The sequence below is a fragment of the Plectropomus leopardus genome, chromosome 7 (assembly GCF_008729295.1).
Source record: "Plectropomus leopardus isolate mb chromosome 7, YSFRI_Pleo_2.0, whole genome shotgun sequence".
In the NCBI taxonomy this organism is placed as follows: domain Eukaryota; kingdom Metazoa; phylum Chordata; class Actinopteri; order Perciformes; family Serranidae; genus Plectropomus; species Plectropomus leopardus.
The window spans coordinates 15,180,672-15,208,016 of record NC_056469.1 but is presented as its reverse complement, the minus strand read 5'-3'; the positions used below and the strand labels follow the sequence as shown (position 1 = coordinate 15,208,016).

General features: G+C 39.2%; 1 protein-coding gene across 15 annotated transcripts in view; it reads right to left on the bottom strand.

The window, feature by feature from the left end:
- The window catches only part of LOC121945745 (focal adhesion kinase 1-like), a 79,152-nt gene extending 55,190 nt beyond the window's left edge, over positions 1–23,962 (bottom strand). For 10 of the 15 annotated variants that reach the window (XM_042490057.1, XM_042490059.1, XM_042490069.1 and 7 more), the window contains exons 1-2: positions 21,977–22,058; positions 13,980–14,006 (exon numbers count right to left, since the gene is read on the bottom strand). In XM_042490057.1, the coding sequence (XP_042345991.1) occupies positions 13,980–14,006; positions 21,977–22,013 (64 nt within the window). In that variant the 5' untranslated portion in view covers positions 22,014–22,058. Of the gene's footprint in view, positions 1–13,979; positions 14,007–21,976; positions 22,059–23,810 lie in introns of those variants that run through there. The other 5 variants (XM_042490058.1, XM_042490072.1, XM_042490070.1 and 2 more) reach the window with 2 other exon arrangements.
- Positions 23,963–27,345: the final 3,383 nt, after the last annotated feature.

Here is a 27,345-nt window from a genome sequence, read left to right as displayed (position 1 = left end):
CGTCAGGTCAAAGTGGACAACCAACAGCTTAATCAACCAGGCAGTTATTCTTTTCAAGCACTGAGTTTAACAGTAAGCCACTCCAACACCAGTCAGTCAACCAGTCTGTCAGTAAACAGGTCATTCTGTCCTACCTGCAGCGTAGACTGGAAGTGTCCAACAAGCCCAAGCCATACCAGAGTCACCTAAGGCAGATTTCTACTGTTGTCAACCAGCTGCATGGCTGCTAGGCTGCACTTTCCAATCTGGTGTTTGTAAAATCTGGCTTGACACGCTAAGGTCTGCTGTAGGAGGATTAGTAAATTGTCCTGGACATACTGGTGTTCAATGGCAGTGGCTGCAGCTGGGTAGACGCTTGAAGTAGGCAGGTTGTGGCCTAAAAGTGGGATGATTCTTACTGGCTTATTCATAATGATGAGTTTACAGATAAACACATGTAACATTTATTCTATTGCCACAGTACAAGGCTACAGCAGGAATAATATCACACTGCAGTTCTCACCAAGCAGACTTTCATAATCAAGCGAAACCAAGCACAAACCATCCACAGTTTCCACAGATTCTTCTTTTGTGTCTCAGGACTCTTACGCTTTTTCTCATGTCATAATGCAACAATGTCAGATGTTCATATTAAATGTTATTAAATTAGGTCAAAGTTTCAAATAATGAGGTAAACGGATGTTTAAGTTCCCTGTGAGCAGAAACCTCTGTTTTCAATAGTTTTTTCTACCTTCCTGACAAGCAGATTTCTTTACGTGGTCATCTGCTCCGAGAACACAACTGCAAGTGTTAGCATGAGATAGCCTACGGTGCTACATGAGCTTTCATACTAATCAAAGAAAACATGTAAATTTGGTTGCCAGTGTTGTTCATTTCTACCTGATTTCAGATCATATTCCTGCTGGATCATGTCCAGTTGTGAAGATTTTGATTTAGAAGCTTTTACTGGAGATTTTTCACAGCAGAAAGTGTCGCTATACTCTCTTACAGTCATTCCCTGGCTGCAATGACGGTGCAGAGTAATGCAGAGAGCAAGACACTGAAGACCTTGAAACGCTGACCAATCAGAACAGGCTGGGCTTTTTCAGGGTTGGTCTTAAAGAGACTTAAACAGAAGGTTGCTTTAAAGGTTGTTTCTCGCATAGGTTCATCCTTAGAAATGTTATCCTTGTGTGAGACACACAGTCTGCTGCTTCCTGTGTCATACTGTCACTTCCTGGATATCCCCTGCAGGCTTTGTTGAGTCATCATCCCTGTAGTGACTGGTTTCAGCCAACTGTGAATGCTCGGGATCATGTAGTGGAAAAAAAAAAAAGACACAAGTAAACTGAATCTTATTGATGGCTAATTTCATGGCTAATTTCCAGTATTGGGGATGTAATCTATGACTAAAAACTTACCAAAAGACTAAAATTGTGATCTGCATCATCATCATCTACCGGGAAATTCTGGGCTCAAAGATTTGGTTATTTATATGATGATTTACTTAATCCACAAAATATAGAGACAATAAATCCAACTGACAAGCTGTGTATTCAGTTACAGTTACTGCCGACCCAGGTTGTTTGACTACTGTTCTGGACAGCCTGTAGCAAGCAAAAAAATCACTACTGTTAACATCACATCACTACATTCAGCATTTTTCTGAGTTGTGTTCAGGTCATTGTCGGTCAGATCAATTCAGATTGAGAGAAAAGGGAGAAAGAAACAGAGACCGAAATATGGAGACTGATCCAGGGAAAGTTGGCTCAGCACTTTTGACAGCTTGACCTCGAGTTGCCTCTTCAAAGACACGTGCTGAAATACATCTCTGTGTGTGTATGTGTGCATGTAGCAGCGCGCACACACAAAATGACTGCATCAAAGTGTAAAGGACTATGTATCTGATAACGACTCAACAAGTCTCTTGTAAGAATTTGCTATACTAATTGTGTTGTGTGTGTGTGTGTGTGTGTGTGTGTGTGTGTGTGTGTGTGTGTGTGTGCGTGTATTATTACTTCCTGTATCTATAGAGCAGTATTGCACAAGATTTCCTTCTTGGAGGCTTTACTTGGTGATTGATGTGACGTAAGCCTCCCACGTCTTTTCTTCATGTTATGACACATTTCTTGGTATTCTTAACCTTTTTCTAACAATTTTATTTTTTTATTTGGATTGTTTTAGGAATCAGTCATCTGTATTGTGATTCTTCTTAAAGCTACAGTACATATTTTTTCTGCAAATATGAGAAAAAGGTTGTTTTTTTTTTAAAAAAACTGTCACTACATCCTGACACGAGGCAGATAATCTGTGAAAAAATGCGGTTCCTTAATTTCCTCATAGTGTTTCTAATGGAATTTGCAAAAATCGAGAAAACAAATCAGAGCTAAGACTCTAACACAACCATCAATCACGTCAATCACAGCTTGTGAACTGCGAACTGTCAAACTAAGCAGCGCTGATCAAACATGAATCAAAGATTCTGTCACTAGATGCTCATTTCTCACCTCAAATGTTTTCAGAAACATATTTTAGTGTACTGTTACTAGCTACTACTACTACTAGCTGTTAAATTTGCACCGACTAGTGGGCAGTGCTTCCGTTTTGGCTTAACTATTTTCAACATGGCAGCCGGGTCACAAACTTTCTCTGTTTTACAGCTAAAAAGTACACTGACATATGTTTCCAAAAACATTTAGATCCTAGGAAGATCCCAGCTGGACTGAAACATTGGCCAGTTTTTATCTCTTGTGTATGAAATGCTGAAAATATTCACTACCAAGAAAAAGTTTTATCAGTCTAAGTATTTAATCATAAATAGAAATGTGTGTTTCAAATGCCGTTTCATGTACATACGTTCTGGGCAAAAAGTTCATGAGGCATACAAAAATTGAAATGCTGGCTAAGTCATATTTTGATCTTTTCACTTATATTATTTAGGATTCTCTTATTGAGTCTCTGCAGTTTAACAAACTTAAACAAAATGGGTATTTGTTGATTACTAGCTCAAATAACAAGATGTATTCTGAAAAGAGTGGAGATGTTCAGCAGATGACAAAGTCTGCTGTATGCATTTGTACTGTTATTAAAAGTGAGCTCGTAGGTGTGATGAATAGAGGTGACTGTATAATGGTCACAGGCATGGCCACATACTTAACAGACCCTCAAGGCTTTAATACAACAGATTAGGGGAGATCAGATTACAAACATCCCTCTTACAGTATTACTATCATCATCCAATTAAAATTATACCACTGTGGCTATGATACCACTGGATTATTAGCTGGCTCATTACAGTCTCTAAAGACTGCACTGCTGATTTAATTCTACTAGAAAGACCACTATACCATTTCATTGTAACAATACCTGCTACCTAATAACTACAGACACTTTACCTGATAAAAACATCAAAAAGTACAGCTAGTTATATTAGAGTAGCTCAGTAGCTGCAGAGATCAAGCTTTCTAAACAGTGAAACACTGGCTCCTTGTATTTTTGGGAATGCTTCAGATTAGAAAGCTTTGTGCACTACATTTCGCATTATACTATAGTTTTGAACAAGCGCCATGAAGATCAGCACTGTATTTGAAAGTGGGAGAGTTTTGAGTCACAATACACCACACAACACACTACACTCCCAAAATGCTAAGCTATTAAGTTTACCTTGAAAAAGATCTGCTGATTAATGTACTCCAATCAGGGTTTCCACGCCTTCTTAAACATCAAGTTCAAGGACTTCTCAAAGACTTTCTAGGCCCAATTACTAGGAACTACTGTAGTTGTTAGAAAGAATTTTTTTTAGCCTCTGTTTGAGAGAAAATATTTTCCCTGCATGAGAGAAACCTCAAGTGACATAAAATTAGTCAAAAATACGAGCCAATGCAGCAACAGCAACCACTATGGATGTACGATATTTTAAGATATTGTAATGTGAAATAGTGTGCTTTATACTGAAATTTTGGGCTTTTATTGCCTTTATTAGATAGGACAGATATAGCATGAAAGGGGGAGATAGAAGGGATGTCATGCAGCAAAGGGCTGAGGCTGGACTCGAACCCACGGCCGCTGCAGTGAGTATACAACCTCTGTACATGGGGTGCCTGCTCTACCAACTGAGCCACCGGGACCACGATATTGGATTTTTTGCCCATATCTGATATGTTGATAAAAAACAACTCATTTGGCTGATAACCAATACCAATATCGATATATTCAATTTTTTCTCCACCTAATTTTGAGTGATCATCATGTCTCTTCTGTAGTGTTATTAACATCATTTCATGCATAATCATGATGGTCCACCAGTGGTTGGAAAGTGACACAAGTATCCACAGTAACGAAAGCAGCCCACAACCAAAAAAGTGAAGAGGATGGCAGCATATCTGTGTTGGCAGACAATATCAAAAAAACTCCAATTTCTATTCTTGCTTGTTTTCTTTCCCAAATTCACAAACTTTCAATTATTTCAAGGATCCTAGAAACCTTGTTCAATGACAGTTATTCAGGATTCACATTTTGCCCAAACATGGCCACATCAGAGAGCTTTCACACTGACCATATTCTGTTGTTGATACAGCGTCATGTCCCTGCTCTGTTGTCATATCATTTAAGTTTACTGTGTGAGATGCTAGGTTCTGTGTTTGGTGGATATCAGAACAACAACATCAGCATTGTGTGTTTCTTGTTAATTTTGACTGAAAAATTTACCACATATACTAAGAATTTTGATGGCACAAAACCAGCTTCTTTTAAAGGAAATACATCAAAACACGCCTTGTGGAAAACCCCATCCAGAATGTACACAACCTGTGATACACACGACATACACATCTTCAGTTGTTACAACTGCTACTCTCTTAGTTCATCCCCAGCCTTCATGCCTCGTCTCAGAGGGGCATGCTAAAAAATGTATTGAGGACATTATTTTGACTGCGACTCATTTTTAAATAGAAGCAGTAGCACCAGAGGAGCTATAGAGTCACAAACCCCAGTCAGCCATCTGCTGCTGCTCTCTCTCTCAGTCAGTAATCAGATTAGATATTAAGCACTAAATTGTTGTAACACTCCACTGACTGCATACACTCACACAAAACACAATAGCGAAACAAAATCACAAACACGTAACCTTAACCTAAATACTACATACAGCTCAATGAAATCCTATTAGATCAGTAGGAATACTTACATTTGCCTCATTACATGCATACCAACAATCTATTACATCACACATAACTAAGAAATGTGTGTTTACTTGCTTCCCTGCAACATTTATCAAAGAGATTGTTGTTCACCAAGCCCCTTGATACTGAACCTACAAACAGTATGTGACTGACTGTATATGAAAAAATACTCTGAATGATTGATTAATAGTTCAAGTAGATAAAAGAGTTAATTTGCTTAATAGTCTTTGACAAAAATTGGAAAATATTTTGTTTTGTCTGTCAGCAAGATATGTGAAATTGTTATGAATAGATGTTGCTGACTTGGTGAACATAAAGCCATTGGGCATTAGCTTCTGGTGCAGATGAAGGGTGTTTAACAGATACTTTTCGATTTCTTAAATTATACAGCATGAAATGATCTGAAACCTTGTCTTTGTCTTGTCTCTTACATAAATTACTGTTTTCAAAATAGATGCACAATACAGCACAAGACAAATGCAACCTTTTCTCACTGCACCAATTTCTACTCAACATATCTACACTAAATCCCCATGCATGCCCTCACACACTCAAATACAGAAAAAAAAGAGGAATCAAATCAACTAAGCCATGCAGGCAGCCAGGAGGGGAGCAGGCGGCTGCCAGGCCCACCACCCCCTCTCTCAGTGGGGCTCCAGTGACTGACAGTCAGCCTGTAAAACTGCAGAAGGCTGGAGTGGAGCTCTGTCCCGTTGCAGCAGCAGAAGGACGGTTTATCTCCTCGTCTAACTGGTATCTGGGTTACTGGGGTTAGCACAATCCTTGGGGGAGCCCAGGCCTCTCTGTCTCTTTCACTATCCCTTTCTCTTCCTCTTTTCCTCAGTTTCTTATTCTTCACATTTATCCAGTTTTTATTCTTTCCAAAGCCTTCATCTTTTCCTTTCTTTTTCACATGCCAAACCTCCTGTATCTTTCTTTCTCCATCCTTTACCTCCTTCATCTGCAACTCTTCCCCCCCCCCCCCCCCCCCCCTTAATCTCTTCCAGTCACTCATCTCATATGCTCAGAGACCTTTTAGTTCCTGCCTTCACATCTCAAATTTGATCCTCCTGTCCTATTGAACCACCTCTTTTCCTCTCTCCCTCTCATCTTTCTCTCATCCTCAAACAATCTCCTCCACCCTCCCCCTTCCCCCACACTACCACACTCTGTCTTCCGTCTTCTGCCAAGGATGCGCATTATCTATACCAGGGGACAGAGATGAAAAACTCTGAACATTGGCTGTTTATCTACATACATAAACATGATGTGCGACTGTTCAATACTGATCTAAATGTTGCCTGCATATAAATGCAATGCTTTTGTGCTACAGTGAGCCAACTAAAAAAATGGAACAGCACTAAAAATGCATGAGTGAATGCATGTGTGTGAACTGTTCCAGTAACATCAGAGCTACTCGGGTAACTTGTAACCACCATCTCCCACACGCTCTTAATCACCTACCTAATTACAGCACAGCACAACTGTAACACGGGCAAATTAACAGATATAAAAGACAACATAGATCAGTTGTTTTTTTGTTTTTTTTTAACAAAGGCTTAAACCAAAGCATAAGAGAAAAACTGTTGCGTTTCATTTTAGTATGTTTCACCTTCACACAAATAATGAAGCTCAATACATAGACTAACAAGTGATATTTTCTTGGATGTTTTTGGTGACTTGCCACTCTGTATCTCTACATGGACCTGCAAGCAAAATCAAAACAAAGTTCATTCTTGTGAATGGTCTTGCAGCATTTCAGTGTGCCTATTTTCATTCTGCAGCTGTTACAAAAAGCTCATGAAGTTAAAGCTTCATCATGACTGCAACTGGACCTCAGGAAAGAATTTAGGTGTCTTTTAAGGCATTGTGACAGTAGCTCCTTTTACACTGCCTGTTCAAGGCGGGAATATTGCACTGTTATGCGGCTTTGCCATTCTGTATCAGGTACGATCGCAGAATGGTAGGGACAGAATTGTCTCGCCTTTAAGCCGACAAAAGAGGCAGTAACAGTGCCTTATCAAGGTCTATGTAAAAGGGACAGCCAACAGGACAGGATCATAGCTGGGACAAGTGACATTTTGACTGTGTTTTATACTAGAAATTTAAAAACTAGCTAGCAGCAGTTAGCAGCTAATTTAGAGAAGAAGGCCATAAATGTCAGCAAACTGAACAAAAAGAGATTCTGGAGCTCCTGACCCTCCAAGCAAAGGACGAGATCAGCCACCACGCAACAGAGACGGTAAATCATTGACATTGCCATGCCATGGTTATCGTTAATAAAATGTTGGCATTGGCGTGTAAAATGTTTGCTTCCACGGTGCTGGCAGGCGATCTAAAATTCACAATGGAGTGGCATGATGCCGCTATTGTTTGTTTGTTCTATGTAAAAAAGCAAAAGCGGCACAAGAAAGGACTTTGTAGCAGCCCTATAGCTTAATCTTGTAAAAAGGGCTAGAGACACATCCACAAGATTGCACTAGAATCAAAACTTTCTGACAACAAACAAGGAGATGGTGTAGGAGATTGTAATAATGTACCTTTTGACAGAGGCAGCATTGATGAAAGCGTTGCGAGAACATTAAATGCAATGTGGCAGGAGAACAGATAATTCTTTTCACTATATTACAGATTCTTTCCATTTCGCCATTTTTAAAAGGTCGCTGTCGTGTCCTATGGTCATGTCTCCCTTTAACGATGTTACACTGCCCCATTATTTCCGGTGATACCACTCTGTTTTATCCATATCTGTGATCTTTCAGAAAACATAAATTCAGACTTCATGAGGCAGAAAACATAGCTCAAGTAAATGAAATCCAACCAGTGTAAGGATATTTACTGATACTGATACTACTGATATTTACTGATATTACTTTCTGTTCAGCAGAATAAGAAGATGCTTCCAAGCAGAGCGAGAAATGAAAACAAGCATAGGGAGTGATGAGGATGATTTTTCTATTTCACTCTAAATAATGATACAAGGGGGCAGAAAGGTGCACCGCCATCTAAAGAAACATCCCACATTTGATAAACAACTACACGTCACCGTTATTTGTCAGTACATAATATGGCGTGTTGATTGATACACATATTAGTACATACTTGGTAGCGGATGCTGTGCGTAGATGCAGGCCCCCTTGCTCCAGCAGAGCGGGATGCAGCCGCTGTTCTCCATTTGTTTTGTAGGGAAGGCTGTTCAAGGTCTGGCCACAGGGCCCAGACAAACCTGCTGGGCCCCGAAAAAAGCATAGAGCCAACTAGGACTGGATACTTCGCTAGCTTTTTTGCAACTATGAATTACAATCCTGGTATATAAAATAAATAAGTCAAGGAAATGCAAACAGCAGAATCCTAAAATGTCCCAAAAAGTTAGCAATTGAGACCTGCTGTGTTGGTAACTGTGCTAAAGTTGGTTATGTGGGTGATAATATCCATTGTGCAACTTTTGTCCACCTCACAAGATAGCCACAGAAAACTCGATAGGAAAAAAAAATCAATCAGAGCAGGAGTTCAGGGCTGTAAGTAACTCCAGAAAAGAAAAGAAAAGAGCCCCGTAAGAGGAAACAGAGGATGTCAAATATCCTTTGTACTGTAAAATCTGATGATACAGCAAGTATCCCCACAGGAGGTAGAGAAAATACTAATCCGTGACTGTCTATGCTCTAGCGGCCACAACACTCGACATCCATCATCAGAGTCCAAGCCCAGTTGATAGAGATTTAAATAACACTCAGATAAAGGTCTGACTCAGCTTCTCACATCCACTGTGGTCCAGTAGAAAGTATCCATCCAAATCAACATTAATCTTGAAGTCAAACCTTCTTTTACAAAAAATAAAAAAATATATTAAAAAAAAAAACTAAAACAAGTAAAAGAAAACCAAAAATTGAAGTGCAGTTTCTTGTAATCCAAGCTACTGATTACAAGACTGTCACTTTCTCCAAAGATTGCAGAAACATCATGTCACATTACGACTTGGGGAAGTGGCTCGGGGTCCAGGTCTTAGCAATCAGTCCATCCAACACATGTCATGACCTTTAACCCAGAACAATACGTTTACTGCTGTGGCAACCTGATATGTAATGATCCTTGTAGGGTGGCTCTTTTTTTTCCCAGGAAGATAGAGCCCATGTGGGTGGAGAGGAGTCAGTAGGTTGCTTGAGGACACTTCAGCACAGCAGAAGTTTCCCAAAACTGACATCCGAGCCTGGCTTGTGCGGCTGAGGGGTTGATTTCCCACCCATTAGGCCATTCTGCAACTGAATAAATCCTCACAAATTATCAAATTCAGTTCTTCGGTGCACAGCTGCGGATCCAATAAATCAACCCTTTATATGAAATTCTGAGACGGCGACTTCCCTGCAGCCATAAATCTTAAATCACTGGGTTTGGCATTGTGTGTCAAACATCCAGGTTACAAAATAGCACTGACATCCCTCACTGGCAAAGTAAGACCCCATATAATTACATCAATTCAAAAGGTAGTAGTTTTGTTCTGTAAATCCACAATGTTGTCCGAAGGAGATGGTGAGATGGATGAGAAAAAGAAAAACTGGCATCAGCAAAGAAAGAGAGAGAAATGTAGGGCAAAGGGGGGCGTAGAGAAATGGAGCATAGTGAGGGAGAGGTAGGTAGAGTGACCGACGCAGGAGGGAAAAAGGAGAGCAAGAGGAAAAAGGATGGAGGCAGAAGAAGAAAGACAAGAGACTACGCAGAATAACCAATTAAAGGAAGAAATAATTAAAAAGAAAAGATATGTTAGAAAGAGAAAGCAGATGAAAACAGCGCAAAGAAAGAGAAGTGGAGAAACCCCAGGGAGAAGCTGAGCCTCACATCTTCCAAAGCTTTCCCACAATGCTCTGAGCCTGCAGGAGTTAACCAGGTCAAAGCAGGTGTCCGATGTCAGAGAGAGACATAAAGCGACAGAGACCAGAAGGAAAAGGTGAGGCACAAAAAAAAAAAAGTCAGAGACTAAAAAGGCTGTGATGTGAAGCCAGGCAGAATGGAGAAAAGACTATGACGAGAAAATGATGTTGCAGGAGTGGGTTGGAGAAAAAAATTGATGCAGTAAATCCGTTCCGAAGCTGTGTGTCGCTCAGCCTGGCTTCTGAAGGCTTTCTTCTGGAGCAGCGGAAGGGCAACTAGATCACAACATCATCCCAATCTCTCGCTCTCTCACACACACACCACACACACACACACACACACACACACACACACACACACACTGCTGCAGCCACACACACTCTGTACATCCAGCGCAATCCTTGAGCAGGCAAAATGAGTGCACCAGAGAGGCTATACAGTGAGAGAGTTATGTGTGAAAGCCAGAGCGAGGTTGTACGTATAAGAGTGTGCATGTGACTAAGCAGGTAGGCGATTGTGTGCATATGTGTGTGTGTGTGTGTGTGTGTGTGTGTGTGCGCGCGCGCGTGCGCGAGGGAAGGTTTGTGTGAGTGTCAGCAAAGAAAAAGGAGTGTGTGGTGTGCAGAAAAACATGGAAAAGTGAGCATGTGCATGTGTGAGCCAAGTGTTTCTCCTCTGCTGTGTTTTGTGTATAGGTTGCTAAAAAGCTGTTCCACTCACTAACTCTATGTGTGTGTGTGTGTGTGTGTGTGTAGGGGGGGGGGGGGGGGGGGAGGGGAACAAGAGGAATAAACAGTGTAATTGGGACTTGATGCAGTGGAAAGTAGGCAAACTGATTGGACAGTACTTTTAAATATGTTAATAGGGCTGCACTTTTAATCAACGCTCAAACTTTAATGAACAGCCTGTGCTTGCATAAACACACAAACACAACATACACAAACAAGGTTTTACCAGGATTTAAGTTTAGCCATTGAAAACATACATTCCACTGTTTGACCCCTTACCACACTTGTTTCTCGGTTTCCTTTGTTTCATTATCCGTCCCCTTTTTCTGTCTGTCCTTCTGTCTGTCTGTACTGCCCTCGGCAGGTCTCTGCTGCCCTCTGTCCTCACTCTGGTGTCTCTCCTCCCAAAACATATTTCATCTGCTCCTGCAGCGTGGCAATAAAGCACGTCAACATTCAATTCCTCTGACGTGCCAGAGCACAAGATGAACGTGAACTCTTTCTAGCTGAGCTTCCAGCTGCACAACACTAACAACAATGAGTTTTATATTTACTTATTTAAAAAACAAGATACTTTGTTTATTAATGCCCATTAACGACACACACACAAGCATTTTCTGACCTGACACCTCATCAAATAATCTAAAAAAAACACGTTTTATATTGTGACAATGGTACAGTAGGGAGTTTGGCTAACTTTATGGTCACAATGATCTTGGTCATGTTTAAAAAAAAAAAAAAAAACAATGTCTGCCATCCATCCACTCCGACACTTCCCTTTCTACGCAGACACTGGACCTGTTTATACCTGGTATTAACATGTGACCAGAAGTGGACAGCTTCAATTAAGTCAGTTAACACCTGACATTAGAATGTGTGTCCACATATGTCTCAAGTGACCACATATGATAGGAGCTCACTTTCCCTGCTCTATATGCAACCAACACGTACATCTTTTCTGTTTGTAAACACCAAATGCAATGTTGTTTCTAGACGGCAATGCATTTTCTGTGCCCAGTCTACTGGGAATTAAAGGAAGATTGAGGAAACCAAAACAATATGGACTGGTTCTATTACTTTGCATGTTTTAGGCAAACCAAATCAACCAAGACGTTTGACACCCTCATTATGTATCTCTATGGGATTTTTGAAAAATGCAGCTGTTGTGGACATAGCCAGCTTAGAAATGATTAGGCCTACATATTCTGAGAGGATGTTATCTGAGTAAGTGACCGACATTTGCATTCGCTCTGCCAAAAGCATGTGGCCGTATGCAGCCCTGACCACCTCTGAATGAGGTCTGAGCTATCAGATCTCAATGTGTCCTCTGTGCGTCTTGAGTGCATTAACACCTGTACTCAAAGCTTTCCACCTGCGGTCATAAATACTACAGCCACAAGAGGCAAACAAACAAACATACATCTTGACTGAATTTGCTAGACTTTAAACCACATGTGGTACTCAAATGCCTCTGCCAAATTATGAGCCATGACTCCAGATCTATCTTCTTTTGTGTTTTGAGTTTTATTACCACTTAAAATTATTTTATGATATAAATTCTCTCCTAACGTAGTTACAGAGGCTGAATGTTATATTCAGTATGCTCTCCACTAAAAACTTACTTGTGATCCTTAGCAGCAGCACTGAGAATGAGAGTATTCCCTGGGCTGTTATATTCGGTTTACACAGTCTGCACACTGAGCACCATGCTTCTGTTACTTTCTAGCAAGGTTAGACAGCATCATCTCATTATAAGTTTCAGTTAACCTCAGTCTTAACCCCAACTTTGGAAGCGTTTCTCCCACTGGAGTCTTGCCAAAGTTAAGGTCAGGAAATGTAAATTATGTTTCTGTCCTTTTCAGGAATGACAAGTTCTCAGCTCCAACTATAAAACATCCTCCTCGAAAACATAGGATCAACTGTTACCTAGCAACAGCCATAGAGAGAGACCAAAGCTAAGGGCCATAAAATGTCTTATCTATACCTATGAAATTATTTCTCTCTCTAGAACATCACACCTTGTGAAAGATATAAATGGGTGAATCTCTCTTTAAGGGACACTTCGCTGATTTTCAACCAGCTTTGTATCAAAACAATGTGGGTAGTATGTGTAAATGAACTGATAAACTTCCCTCCATCTAACAAATGCCCAGATATCCCTCCCCTCCCAGCGCAACTCCACCAGATAATGCAAACAATGCAAAAACCATCATTTCACTGATTTGCGCTGGCCTCCCGGGCTGTTACTCGGACTACAGGCTGTACCTCCGCATTTTTGTATTGTCCAGCACACAGACACAGAGGACACAGAGTATACAGTTGGATCAAAAGACAGACCCGCTCCTCTCTTTCTCTCTCAAACTCAGACCAAAATCTAATTAAACGGTAAAATGGAATATAAATCAAGATTGTGTAACTGCATTGCCTATTTCTCTTCTAAAATGTCTTCAGAAACACGATTTAATGCCCTGTTTAGCTGTATTAGAGAGTTTGCAAATAGGAAGTGGGCGCCATGCTGCTTCCTGCACAGTGTAAACTGAGGCGAAAAAAAAAAATCAATAGGTAAAGCTAAGCAGCACTGATCAAATATAAACCAAGATTTTTGTTACTGCCTTTTTCTCTCATCAATTTTTGTTTTTCAGAAACATATTTTTGCTTACTGTTTGTACTACGACATTTGTTACCAGTCGGCCGCCACTATGTCAAATGGACAAGTTTGCATTATGTCATCCACCAGCGGGAGAGTTCATTGGTCTGGTATGGTGCATTGCATTCTGGTAGCAGTAGGTTTACTACATCTTGAGCAAAAGTGATTTCTTCGGTCCTCTGCCTCTTTTTTCTCTGTTTATTTGTTTGGGTCTTTCTACTGCACAGACAGCCTAGTATTATTTAAGAACCCTCTTTATATCTGTGAAATACTTCTTTAATTACCATGAGAAATCCAACTGAAAGGATACTGCTATTACTATTACTTCTGTTCATATTAAAAAGTAAATCAGGCACAAAATTCTGAACAAAACAAAGCTATCTTCAATAAAGTCAATCTTTATAATGCAAGTGTAATGCAAACATTCATACACACTCGCAAACTTATAGGTTTGCACTAGTTGTCATCTAGTGGTAGATGTTTAACATCTTTACACACAAGAAAAGTTTAATTTGTATTATAAGCTGACAGGTAGTTCAACAATACTCGCCTGTATAAGTAAAAGGAAAAAGTACTTACCAGCGTAGTATGATATTCTTGAAATATCTGTAACAGAAAAGGGTGAGAGGGATTAGAGAGAGGGAAAATCACAAGATATTAATTTGCTACATGTGTAAAACAGCAAATTATTCACAGTGAAACATCATGTAATGTATTAAGTCATTTCATCAACAAGAGCCACTGTACTTCAGTATGAATGGAATCGAGACTTAGTAGTCGAATTACTGTAAGATTGATATGTGGTCAAAAGTATATGGATGTAATGGGTTTTTTTTTAAACAATTTTGCAATTAACTGACCCTACAACATATTTTCACATAACCATTTGTCTTCCATGCATGCACATTCAGATAAACTGTATCTTCTTGCAGTGTTTCTCCTATCACTACATTATATAGTTATAAGGACATAAACTTGACGATTAATGTGAAATAATGTCCCTTAATCGTGTATAGTTTAAGTTATTATTCTTTTTCTTTTTTCTTTATAGCTGATTAAATTTTAAAGATCACACATTATTTGCTTCAGTGGTAGCATATGGAGTTGTGGCAAGACTTCCAAGAAACAATACAATGTCTGACAAAATAAAATCAAAGCAGTCAAAAATATTACAGTTCTGCAGTCAAGGCAGCCATCACTTTCATCTCTGTGGTCAAACCAGCTGCCGTTAAAGCTAAGGGGCACCCATATTCTGGCCTTTATGGTACATGCACTGAAACAGCTTAGGGTACACACACGACTCTCTTACTTCCTTATCAAAATAATACAATGTACATACAAAATATATGTATATGGAAAAAAAGACATGGCTTATATTTACGGGAAGTATAAAACACCTCTGTCCCTTAAACACTAAGAAATCCCACTAAAATGTGAGGGAAAAGTTTACATTTTTGGATTCTGGGTTGCAGGAAAAAGAAATCTTGACAGAAATTTCATTTAAGGACTACTCTGACAACAGAAAGACTAAAAATCAAACACTTTTAATGTATCAGTTTGGAGAATTGCCAAACTTAAAGCCATTAGTCAGTGGCTACAACAATGACTTTTCTTTTTTTTAAATGCATTTGTGTCCCTTTGTATCGATCTGTGTCAACTCTCTAAATCTGTTTTATTTTGCGGGTCTGTAAGCAGAGCTTAACAAAGGAGGGAAATTAAATCACAGCATTACTGAGAAATGTGTTAATTGACAGAAAGCACACTGCCATTAGTTAAATTACTTACATAATAAAAAAAAATATCAAAATTATCCTCAACTCATTTCCTGTTCACTGACTAACAGATTATTTTAGCGCTACAACAAACCACATCAGAGAGGACTTTCAATCATCCAGCCTAATAGTTTACAATGCTTAGCTTATCTGACCGACAGGAGTCAATTTCTAATCACACTAAGCGCATCCACTGGTTTACATGTCAGCACCGACCAGTGACTGTGGAGCAGCTCTAATGAATCAGGAGGATTTAATATTAGCTACTTTCCGGAAAGTCGGGGCCAGGCAAGAATCATGACTTGGCAGAATACATCTGCTCTGTCATGCTGTAATAACTTCACCTACTGGCCTCATTTAATTCTCAAATCTGTCTCATAACCACCTTCACATCACCTTCTACTCACCACTCCTCTATCACATCCTTTCATTCACTTTGTCCTGCGATCTCACACTACAATGACACCAAAATGAGCAATATGATGAAATGTCCAACAGTCTGAAGCTCGTTGATCTGTTACTAAGCAACAGACACAAAGGACTGCGGTGCTAATTAGGATGCCAAGGCTTTGTCTGATAATATATGTAAGATTAAAGATAAAATGTTCAAATTATACAATTTATACTGATAGTATAAAGGAAATTAATGCACCTTTTAATTTTTTTTTTTTTACATTTTACACAGGAAATGATGATGATAGAGAGACAAACCTAATTTGCCACTTGAAAACCTACAACTGACTAAATGCTGATTTAGTCATACACATTATACTATAAGAATTAGTATATAGCACATACTGTATACAATGAGTACGAAGTACAGGATTTTGACATTGTGTGAAAAGCTGCACAATTAATGGAAATATTATCAAAAACACAATATGGCCATATGCAATATCCACATAGCACAAGCTGTAATTTTTTAGGTAAAATGTGTCACAAGTTCAGCATACCATAATGAAGTATTGTGGTGCTACAGAGATGCCTGAGCCTTGCCCCTGCAAAAATTCCATCATCATAATTTTTATATTTAGATTTTTCTTTTCAGTGAAAAAGAAATGCAAAAATTACCACTAAAATTGCAATACATATTGCAATCGCAAGATCAGTCAAAATAATGGCAATATGACTTTTTTTTTACATATCGTGCAGCCATAATTGTGTATCCTCTTCATTTCCTTTATGCAGTGCATCCTGAGTCAATGCAGTGCATTAGTAGCATATTTCTAAAATTAGTATCAATCGTGAAATCTAGCCTATTTATTATACTATTTTGTTTAAAATATTTGCACAATAATAAACTGTGTGGTTTATTACATCATAACATTTTGGCTTTTAATTTGACTCAGACATCTTACTCAGTTTGATTCACTGCTGCTCAGTGTGTGTTCTGCCACTTCACATAATTTCCTCTAATCACATAATCCAATTTGTTCCTGGCAGAGTTGTGTCCAAAATGTTGGCTACAAGTATGATGCTATTAACAAAAGCAACACAACACCAATCCTGGCATTATTCTCCCTCTGCCTCACTTGCAGTGTAAAATCCACGAGTGATAAATGTAACATTTAAGGCACTGAAACACTATGCAGTTTTGAGCCAGGACTGGCAGTGCATCCAGTAGTAAAGGCTTTTAGCATGCATTGAAATGCTTCTTGGTGTTAAAAACATAATTGTGAGTAAAATGCAAGAGCACTATTACACTTGAAAATTGCCCAATTCAGCTGCCTGTGCCAGTGTATACTCAAATATTTTAGATACCTTCAAGAAGTATGACAGCATACACATAACCACACATGCAGATATTGCTAAAGAAGCCTGCCTTTTCTGGTTTCAAAACAAACATCTAGGGCAGAGATATTTTCTCAAAGTCACTAGAAATGACCTCACTTTAAACCCAGCTCTAATCTTTCACATCCACAAATGATGACACAAAACTAGAACCTGTTATTAAAACAGTTCTGAAACATCTGTCGCTGGAGCTGCTTAAAACATTTTCACTTGCATAAACACTCCACAGAGCTTCTCCCTTCTACTCGCACACGTTTCCCCCCTTACTCACTCAGCCTTTCTCTCTCCCACTCAGAGTAGAAAACTATTGCCTCTGGCTGCAAAGCACAGAGGCTACGCTACAGTTGACACCACGCTAAGGGCATTGCACAACTCTATTCTCATCAAGAAAACAACAACAGCCTTTTGCAGCCCGTCTGCGCTGATCAGTCTGTCAGAATAGAGTACAACAGAACAGAACAGAGTGGCGCAGCACCGGGTGCAACATCACAGAGAAGAATGAAGTCGCCACAGTAGCAGCTACAGCTTTAATGAGGTAGCTGTCATTGTAAGTAGCAGCTATAAAACATTACTGTAGTACTGGGACTACTGCAGGTATAAGGAAGTAGGACAGAGAACAGTCGGGTACACCAGCGCCCCTTCACACATCTGTATTTTTATGTTTGGCAGAGGAAGTGTTTACATGAGCTCACATCATCAAAACATTTTCATGTGCTGTCTGTTAAAACATCTGTGTTAATAACCATCGAAGGCCAGCTACAGTATATAACCCAAGAGGGGCTTTCATGGAGGATCATTTGCGTATGTACAGACCATCAAATGAAGCTGCATGCTCAATTTTGTTGAAAAATGTGCCGATTAAAATGCTTAAACATATGAAGAGCTCAGCACGAGAGAGTAAAAGTCCTTCACAAGGTTTGTGACATCCCTCACATCAGCCGCACAGCTTATTATCACACACTGTTGTCAATTATTTAACAATAAAGACAGTGAACCACACGCTCTTTTTTTAATTGAATCATTTGTATCAAAGACTTGATTCAATTATAATGTTTTTAATGCAATATGACATTAAAATAATTGCATTAATTTAACTAGAAAAGAGCACTCAGTGGCAAGGTTGTTATAGTTTTGCAATTCATTATTTGTACTTTTATTTCATTTTTATTTTTTTCATTTCATTTCATTTTTAGTAGTTTCATTATTTATTTATTTATTTAAATAATAACATAGAGGGTGTTTGTCAGGGGCAAGAATTTAGAAGTTCAGAATGGGAATTACAATAAATACACAACACTTTGTGATGGTATTTCACTCAAAGTCATGTAGAGATCTCATTTTCAAAAAACATATGTACTAATGTCTCCCCATGCTTGTTGTGTAGGGGAGACCATATGCAGGTTATATTATTAAGGTGTAAACAGGGCAGACAACCTATATGGAGAAAAAACTTGTAAACAAAATAATCCATCAACCTTAAGGTGATTGCAATGTATGTTGTCCCTTGTGGAAACAAGATTCTAAACTGAAGCAGTTGTTAATCACTTGCAGTCCCAGTAAACAGGAGTGAGGAGTCAGCAGTCAATGACAGTATAAAACAGAGTAGTAAATAAAATACGCTTTGCAAAAAGTCATACAAATGTGCACAAAAATAATAGGCAGAATGGTCCAGTAGTATTTGAGGCTAGCTGCTGACAGTCAGATAATAAGAAAAACTTCAGATTTAAGAAATAAAACTTAGATTGACATCCAAACTACTATTGTAAAACCGAAGTTTGCCTGACAGATTACTGATTTGCACTTTATCTAAATGACTACACACACTTTGCCCTTTGCAAATGAAAAAAAGAGAAGATTAAACAGAGTTCCATAAAATCTTAACATATCTAGATTTTTACCATTTTGGGCCCAGCTATCAGCTCCAAACCATTTTATTTCTCCTACTTCAAATTATTCAAGTTAGTTTGTTCAAGTACACAATGATGTTTTTCTGTTTAGGATGTGCATCAAGTCATTATAAGACAGGATGCTAAAATTCATCTGTAAATAACATTATTTGAAATGTAAATGTTTTTGACTTCATATAAAATCAGGTTTTATGAGGCAGGACTGCAGCGTGCACTCTCCCCTTTATGCTTTCCTATTCTGGCTGTTTTTCCCTGAACTCACAGATTTATAGTTTCATTTTATACAATGGCAATTTTTTTAACACAAACAAGTCTTTTTACAAGTTGTTTTATGGCTCTACCTCAGTGTGCAGAGCACTGCACCAAAGCTAACGTTTAGACATTCACAAATACATTGATCCAAACCACTGCGTCTCTGAGGTCTCACAAAGCCTCACATCTCTGAATTCTTTCAGGAACTAAGAGCAAAGGATTTTGCTATTAGACACCCACGAATATTTGCTGTATGTTTTCATATGAATTCCTCTGAATGTAAGCTACTTAGATAAAATGTGTCTGCTGTCAGATACAAAAAGAATTTGTGGTATGAAAAGCGCAAAGATTCAAACAACCATGATATAACATTTTTCAGCCAGAGCTGTCAAGCCATGGATTAATGTATCTGTTCTTACTTTCAAAACACTTGAGGTTCACTTGATTTTGCACCAACATACTTTAACAACCTCATAAGAGGAAACATTAGTCAAATTTAAAAATTAATGCAGTGCCGCTCATGTTTATCTGTACTGTAAATATATATTTGACAGTTAGTCCTCTTGCTGCTGCTGTAATCATGATTTTTAGATGCATTTCTGCGGACATGTTAACATAAAATAAAATTTAAAGAAAGGAAAGGTGTTTTACTGACTGTCTAAAACATTACAGAGAGAGGGTAGGCTGGATCAGTTATTACTGCCTATCACTGCAAATTCTATGGGATTTTATTCCTAATTTGAATCATGATACAACTGCTAAGTCAGGTTTTTCCCCATAATGATCTCTGAAATGCTCAGTTTGACTTCCCATTACCATGCAGCCCAATGTGTTGAATATCAACTAGACAACCTGACACCTTATTTTCCAAACCCAGGTTATACATGGATTTTAGAGCCAGGTGCCCCAATCATTCTGACACAGATTTTTTTCCCATATGCCTAAAGGTAATGTCAGGTATAGGGGCGTGTCAAATGTGTCACACAAACTTACTAAGCGTTACCTAATTCACTGCTCTAAGTCTAGACATCAGAACTACATGTAAACCTAACATCAAATCTGTATTTTGATAAGGGGTTATACAAGTTATTTCACAATCACAGTGTCTGACAGGGAGTGCTGACCACATGGAATAAGTTACACAAAACAGCGAGCTCTGGATGCAAATAGGGGAGGGCTGACGATGACACAACAACAGCCCATGCTTCCAGTCATACTTTGACTGGTCTGATGAGATAGTCTGCTGCTGTGCTGTCCAAAAAAAAAAAACCAAAGACAACTATCGCGTCAACAAACGGGGACTCAACACATATAAATCAGTTCAAGAACTAGCATTTTAATATAAGTGGAGAAAATATGACACAAACCATCAGGTATCTGAGCTATGGCTATTTATGCAATAGCAGAAAACATGGCCTGGGGCATAGGATGGGTGTTGGAGGTAGAACTGTCCTGGAATTCAATACAACACAATAAAGTAACCACAATTGACGCAAGACACGAGACAACACAACCGAGATCATAAGGAAGAGGTCTACATCCTGCATAGATTAAGAGGGTGTGTGTGTTTTTATATACTAACAGACACAAAGACAATCTTGTCAATGTCTGAGGACCATCTGTATTCATCTGTTTGAGCATAAATGTGGGTTTGTTAAAAAGGTGACTACAGCTGGAGCTATTTGCGTTTTAACATGCCTTAAACTTCCTTGAAAGAACTGCCAGACATTTCATGTTTGTTTTTTTGATTTGTTAACTAACAACCCCACCACCATGTACACAGCTGTCAGTTGCACTCCCACGTATAGCCCCGTGGACAAGAAAAGTGACATTTGATAGCTGTGGCCTGTGGTTGTTTCTCTGCATTTACAGAGAAACAGAAATCTGATGTTTAACTCCCTGTGGTACAGGTCTGACCAGACATGGCTGCCCTGAAAGAGTCAAGAGATCAGATTCCACGTAGTTTCTCTGTGATTAGATGTGAGCCACATTAGATGCACGAACAAAGTTTAAAATTAAGGCGTCACAGTACACCGGTATTGACAATAACTGTGATATTCAAAAGTGTAATATTGATATCAGATTTATGATACACATATGATAATAACGTGTAAATAATCCTGTTACTCTAAAATCGTTTCTATTTCTTAACGTTCTTGCTTTGTCTCCCTGTCCACAAAAAGCCCATACAGACTCCTATGAATAAGCAGGTTGTCAAATCACAGCTGTCAGTCTTTTGTTCTTCATTGTCATAGGTACCGGTGTCAAAGATTTGTGACAGTGGCGGTGGTAGTGATAGTCAGTCAGTAACAGCTGAAGTGATAGTGATAAGTGTAGTGGTAGCAGTGGTTGTTTTACTACATCTTTAGGTTTGTGGGAATTTAAAATTTCTTACTGGTCATATAAGAGAAACATAAAATGTCAGGTAAACAAGGGGAAAAAAAAAAAACGAATACTCCATGCAGCACACATTTCATTTCACACACGTTTTATGGAGGCAAGCCTCTCGAGTGAAATCCAAAAACATCCAGGGCAACAGATACAAACAAATCGTGCCAATTTATTCATTTGTTAAATCTGCTGTCAGAAGCAACCAACCAGGTTTATCAAAGGAAAACAGAGAAGGTTGACACTGTATCTGAGTTCTCAGCGTCTTTGTTTGCGCTCCACACTCTACCTGTCTGTGAGGGTTTTCACATGCAACTGCTTGCACGGCGGCGAGCAGCGCAAATTCCTTTCTAGCCCTCAGCCTGCCAGACCCTCTCTACCTGTCTAACACAGAGCACCCATACACCAGTCCAATCACAGCCCAACACATTCCCCAAGCAATCATTATGACTGCACACGTTCATACCTCCATTGGTGCAGCCCAGGAAATCCCAGAACTGCATGTTGGCAGTTGGTACACAGAGGACTGAGCCTCCGCGAAATCACAGACGCCTGTATGTGTTCCTGCTCTGTCTCTCCACTTCCTAGTTGTACTGTATGCTGTCACTTATAGGGGAGGGAAAACACCCGCCCACTGATTGTTTCGGACTGACACACCTGAGGGCTGAGTTTCATTTCCAAATTGCTGCTTCCTTCTCCTAAGCTCCCATTTCTAAACGTCTACCCGCTATGTCTCCCATCTTATCCACTACTCTGTCTCTCATCCTTATCTCTTCCTGACTGAAAACAGACGGGTGTAAAGATTGATCCAACATCCTCAGTGTTTCTTTCCTCATCCCTGCCTCCTCAGATTAGTGAAAGTAAAAGGAGGAGAGGCGAGGAGAAGAGACAGAGGCTGAAGAGAAACAAAGACATAGCAGAGTGCAAGCTCTCCTTCATCTGCTGCGTGAATAACATGTGAATAAAAATCACGATTACGATTATCATTCATACTAACAAATGCCTTCTTGTATTCACCAAAATCAGACATTTAAATTAAAACTGCAAGAGAGACAGCTTAAGTTACTGATGTGCACTAGTCAGGTTTTTATCTGACTGCTGACCTGAGTACAACGCCATGAATCACAGCACTGACTGGACATGCAATCAAGCAAACATTAACTAGACTTTCAGTAATAGCTATGCTTTAGAGTGCTTGTGTTCACGTATTGTAAGGGTAATGACTTTATGAAAATGCCAAGAAGTTAAATTTATTGACAATTCACTTACAAACAAATGCCATCATACCTATTTTAAGAGGAAGATGCTATGTCGTTAGTAGAATTGAATCATATTTTGAGTTTATTTACTGGAAAGTCAGCTAACACATGCTGTGTCAGGATTCTGCCCAAGTGTAAAAGACTACAATACATTCACATCTAGTTGTCATTCAATGTCAAACATTGTTTTGTAACTCCATCGCATCAAAACATCTAAGGACTTCAGGGTCTTGACCCTCCAGTTTGGCATGCGGGAGGTGTCTACAAGGTTGCGATCAGGGGCAACAGTCACATAAAGGCAGGAAACAAGATGGGCAAAAGGGAAGGAAAACAGAAATCTGTCATGACAGTGCAACTCCTAAACCTCTGAAACCCAAAAGAAAAACTGACAAATCACATCCTCAGGGCTGCTGAGCACCAGGCTCCGCACCACGTTTAGAGTAAATGTTGACATTGCATATAAAATAGTACTTGAATCCCACCGTGCATGCTATAAAGGAATGATTTATGTCGGGTTCAAATATTAATACATTGCAATCGGCCTACCACAGCGATAAGTGAACAGTATTATGGTTGACAAGGCAGCAAGCAACCCAAAACACTTGAGACGCACAGGTTAAGTAAGAACTGCCCCCTTTTGTCTCAAAACCGCTGCTTGCAACAATAAGTCTCAGTCTGAGCAACTCGTTATTCATACAAAAACAGACGTTTTTGTTGTTACTCTGCATGACAGAAATCCTCCTTGGCTTGGACCTTTGCACCTAACCGGGAAACAGAGAGGGGTGGTTTCGGCCACTGCACCACTGTCGGTCTGTTAGGAATACAAATGACTTGGCGGTGTCCAAATGACCAGTATTTCATATCATTCAGTCCACGATATTTCACCAGAAATCCCCACAACGGCTCACATAAACACACCCCAGCTTATTGCATTCGTGTTAACCCCATTGTCTGTGTGTTACCCCCTTTAATGCTAAGCTAACTCAGCTAACGGTGGGCTATTCCCATTTAATCCGCCCCCCCAGAAAGATCAATACTCACCCGCTTTAGCCCCGGAGCCCGGCCGCACCTACTCCTCGTACCCGGCCAGCTTTTCCAGCCACTAAGTTTTAATTTTATCTGAACACGTTGATATCAGCACCGGCTTGGTGGCTGTGTCTCTCCGTTATGAGTCCCTCACCCTGTCTGTTTTTGTCCTCAACAGCGCCGTGCCCGGTAGTCGGTGTCCACTGACGCTAGCTGTTAGCTCTGCTGCTGCTGCTGCTGCTGCTGGAGGAGCTTTTCCAACATGGCTGCATCTGACTGGACTCACTGACAGGAGGAGAGGGGCCCTACGTGTCCACTGGTGCTGCAAGGGTCCCCTAATGTTTTTTTTATGTAACACCCCACATTCACAATAGCCCTTTTCATGTATCTTGTCAGATGATGTAATGCAGGGTTTAGCTCTCCAGTCTCAGTTCACCTCAAATTAACTACCTTACACTTTACAGTCGTGATCAAACTGATTGCTGTGATTAGCGTCTTTATTGTGGTTGCACAGGGAACAATGAAAATTTATTGGTAGGTCGTGCAAAATGAGGAAATAATATTGCCACTACAGTACCATCACGTTTTGTTTGAAGCTGAATTCATTGCTTTCAGTTATAACAATCTAGGGGTCCACAACTGAAAGACTTAGTGGCTATAAATGGCCGTAAAATCATTAAAAAAGCCATTGACACAAAATAATAAAACTAATTAAGCAATGCTGATTCCAGAACAAAATAATTAATATACACTCACATAAATAGCCTATAGCATGAAACTGTTTTTCGAAATGAAAAAACAACAATTGATTAAAAAAAAAAAAGACACAAGTCGTAAATTATTTAACCCCTTGAAACCTGGAGCAACATCACTATTCTTGTGCTGCTTTCAGATGCCTCTCACAAGTATTTAGACCTTTGAACCCTAAGCAAACAAATGCGATTTCTTAAAAAAAAAAAAAAAAACATGGGGAAAAAGGCAATGAGCAACTTGGTTAAAAAATGTCCCACAAATTGGTAGTTTTCGAAAAAATATTTTTTTAAAAGGCAAGGGAAAAATGTCTTGTGTATACGTATTGGAAAAGAATGTCAAAGCAGTGTTCTCTCACAATAAACTGCACTACTTCAGAATCTGGTACATATTGAAAAAAAGATGAAATAGAAGCAAGTATTGGAAAAAAACATAAATAAATACAGAACTGAAGAGAAATGTAATAAAAATATGAAAACAAATACACTACAAAAATGTGTATAATATATTTGAATTAAAATAAAAGAACAATGCAGTCACAAGAATAAATATAAATGTGGATAATTGTCCAAATAATTAGCAAAGGTTCACAGTACAATTTATTAAAGTATATTCAAAACTTCCATTGCCAATGTCAAACTACTATATTTTTTCATGTGTCTTTGCTTCACTGGTGGTGGAGTTGAATAAAAAGCTGTGTAAACTGAGTTGCAGTCAGTGATCAAAACTGTCTTGCTGTAAGTAAGGAATCAAGGGAGGGGGAGGGGGGTGGGGGCTGATGTCCATGAACAAAATAGTCATTATCTCACTGTGCAGTATGTTACTGAGTGAAGCTGAAATTAAATTGCTCTCCACTTTGTCAGCCCCACTTTGGGTTCGTAATCACTGTGCTGGCAGGGCAGCCATCAAATCCACCTTGTAGGACAAATCATGAATGTCTACCAAAGTGGATGGAAATGTGCAGGATTTAATGTTTTTGCAATGCAGCCCAATGCACCAAAGCACAGTAAAATAATAGGAAACAGAGGATACATGTAAGAGCCCACAGTCATGCAAAAGCTGATGTCTCATGTTTAAATGAAATCTTCAGAGATTTCTTTCATACATTATTCATCACAGTGTCATAATGTAAGCCAAACAAAAGAAGCTTTGAAATAAAGATGCTCCCCAAACACACACACAGGCACACACACACGCAAACAAAATTATTGTGACTTTGATGCTGACTGCCATTATGCTGTGCAGGGTCTGTGTGTCTCCACTGTCTCACAGTCAAAGCCCAAACAATCCAGCTACTGACGGGCCCACCGTCCCACCTACACATGTAGCACATTCATGCATGCAGCTTATACACAAATGCAGACACACACACTCAGTTCAAAGATTATTTTTATTTATTATTTCCAGAGTGATGCAAATTATTGGGCGAGGGAGAGAGACACTTAGGTGGATTAAAACCTGTGATGTCATTGTTGCATGGTGTCCGCTAGGCCAGCAGTATACTCCACATTTACACTTTTGGCAGTCATACAGTTTGGCAGCTGTTGGGAAAAACATATTATGTTCACTCTAAAATGAATCTAATTAAACAAAATGGGAGAGAAAGGAAAGGATGAATCAACCTTGAACATATTGCAGATCACAGTCCCCCTTAAGCTCAGTACAGTATGCAGTAAAAGCCCCACTGTAGATAGAGAGGTTGACGTTGTGTTTCACATATATAACCTAATTCAGCTACAAGGAACAGCAGGTTCAGCACTGTGTCACATGGAGCTACAGCTTTTCTTATGTGAAGGTAGTCAAAATTCTGTTTCAGAGGCCAAAGAATTTGTTTTGCAGGAGAAATAAGAATGTGAATGTCTTAATATTTTAACTTTTGAAAATTCTTGAACAAACAGAGCAATAGGCTATCAGAACAGTTTTGGGTCAGTTGCCAGATTTTAAAAGGAGAAGCAAGCAAAGCTATCTGGAAAAATTTTGTCCAGCACTCCCATCTTTATTTGCCAAAGACTTGCAAATATTTTGCTTCACTCCCCCTTTACCTGTTATTTTTCACAAGTTTGTCAAAAAATAAGATATATTTTTCCAGGAATGGAAAAACACAGGGATTTGAAAGAGCTATTATACAATGCACTTTAATCCAGCCACGTGGGAAAGGACAGGGGCAAATTTGAACCATGAGAGATATTACAAAAAGATCCATAATGCTGTGCTGGGTGAGTGATATTAAAAACCAAGCATATTTGTGGCATTTCGGTAAGATTGCATTTAGTTGCCAAAACAGTCTGTATATAGAAGCAGTTTGTATTGAGCACAGCTTGCCTTGAATATTATACGGCTACAAAACTACTGGTGATGCACAGCAAGAGAACAAAAAAGGCTATAGAGCTCCATTTAGTGGACAGATTGAAGAGGTACACTATGAAACAACAAAATATTTACGGAGCCCCCAAGTCCTACATACTGGCCCTTTAAAGCCAATATTCTGTAGTTGTGGGTAAACCATACAGCCTCTGTTTATGACAGTGATTCCAGTAAATAGTCAGATATGTTCATTTGTCATCTGCTGTTAGAATAAATGAGTGCCAGTCTGATGATTATTCACAGAAAACAGTTTATTCACTGATAGCATAAGAAATACTTATAGGGAGTCATATGTTTAAACGATTAAATGTGTCTTTACAGCAATACAACAATATGACTTTATTTTAGACCCAATTCCTAATGCAAGTCAAATCTAAAACATGTTGTGATCTATAATTTTTGTCCAAAACACATTCCTGCAGTTAATAAAACACAG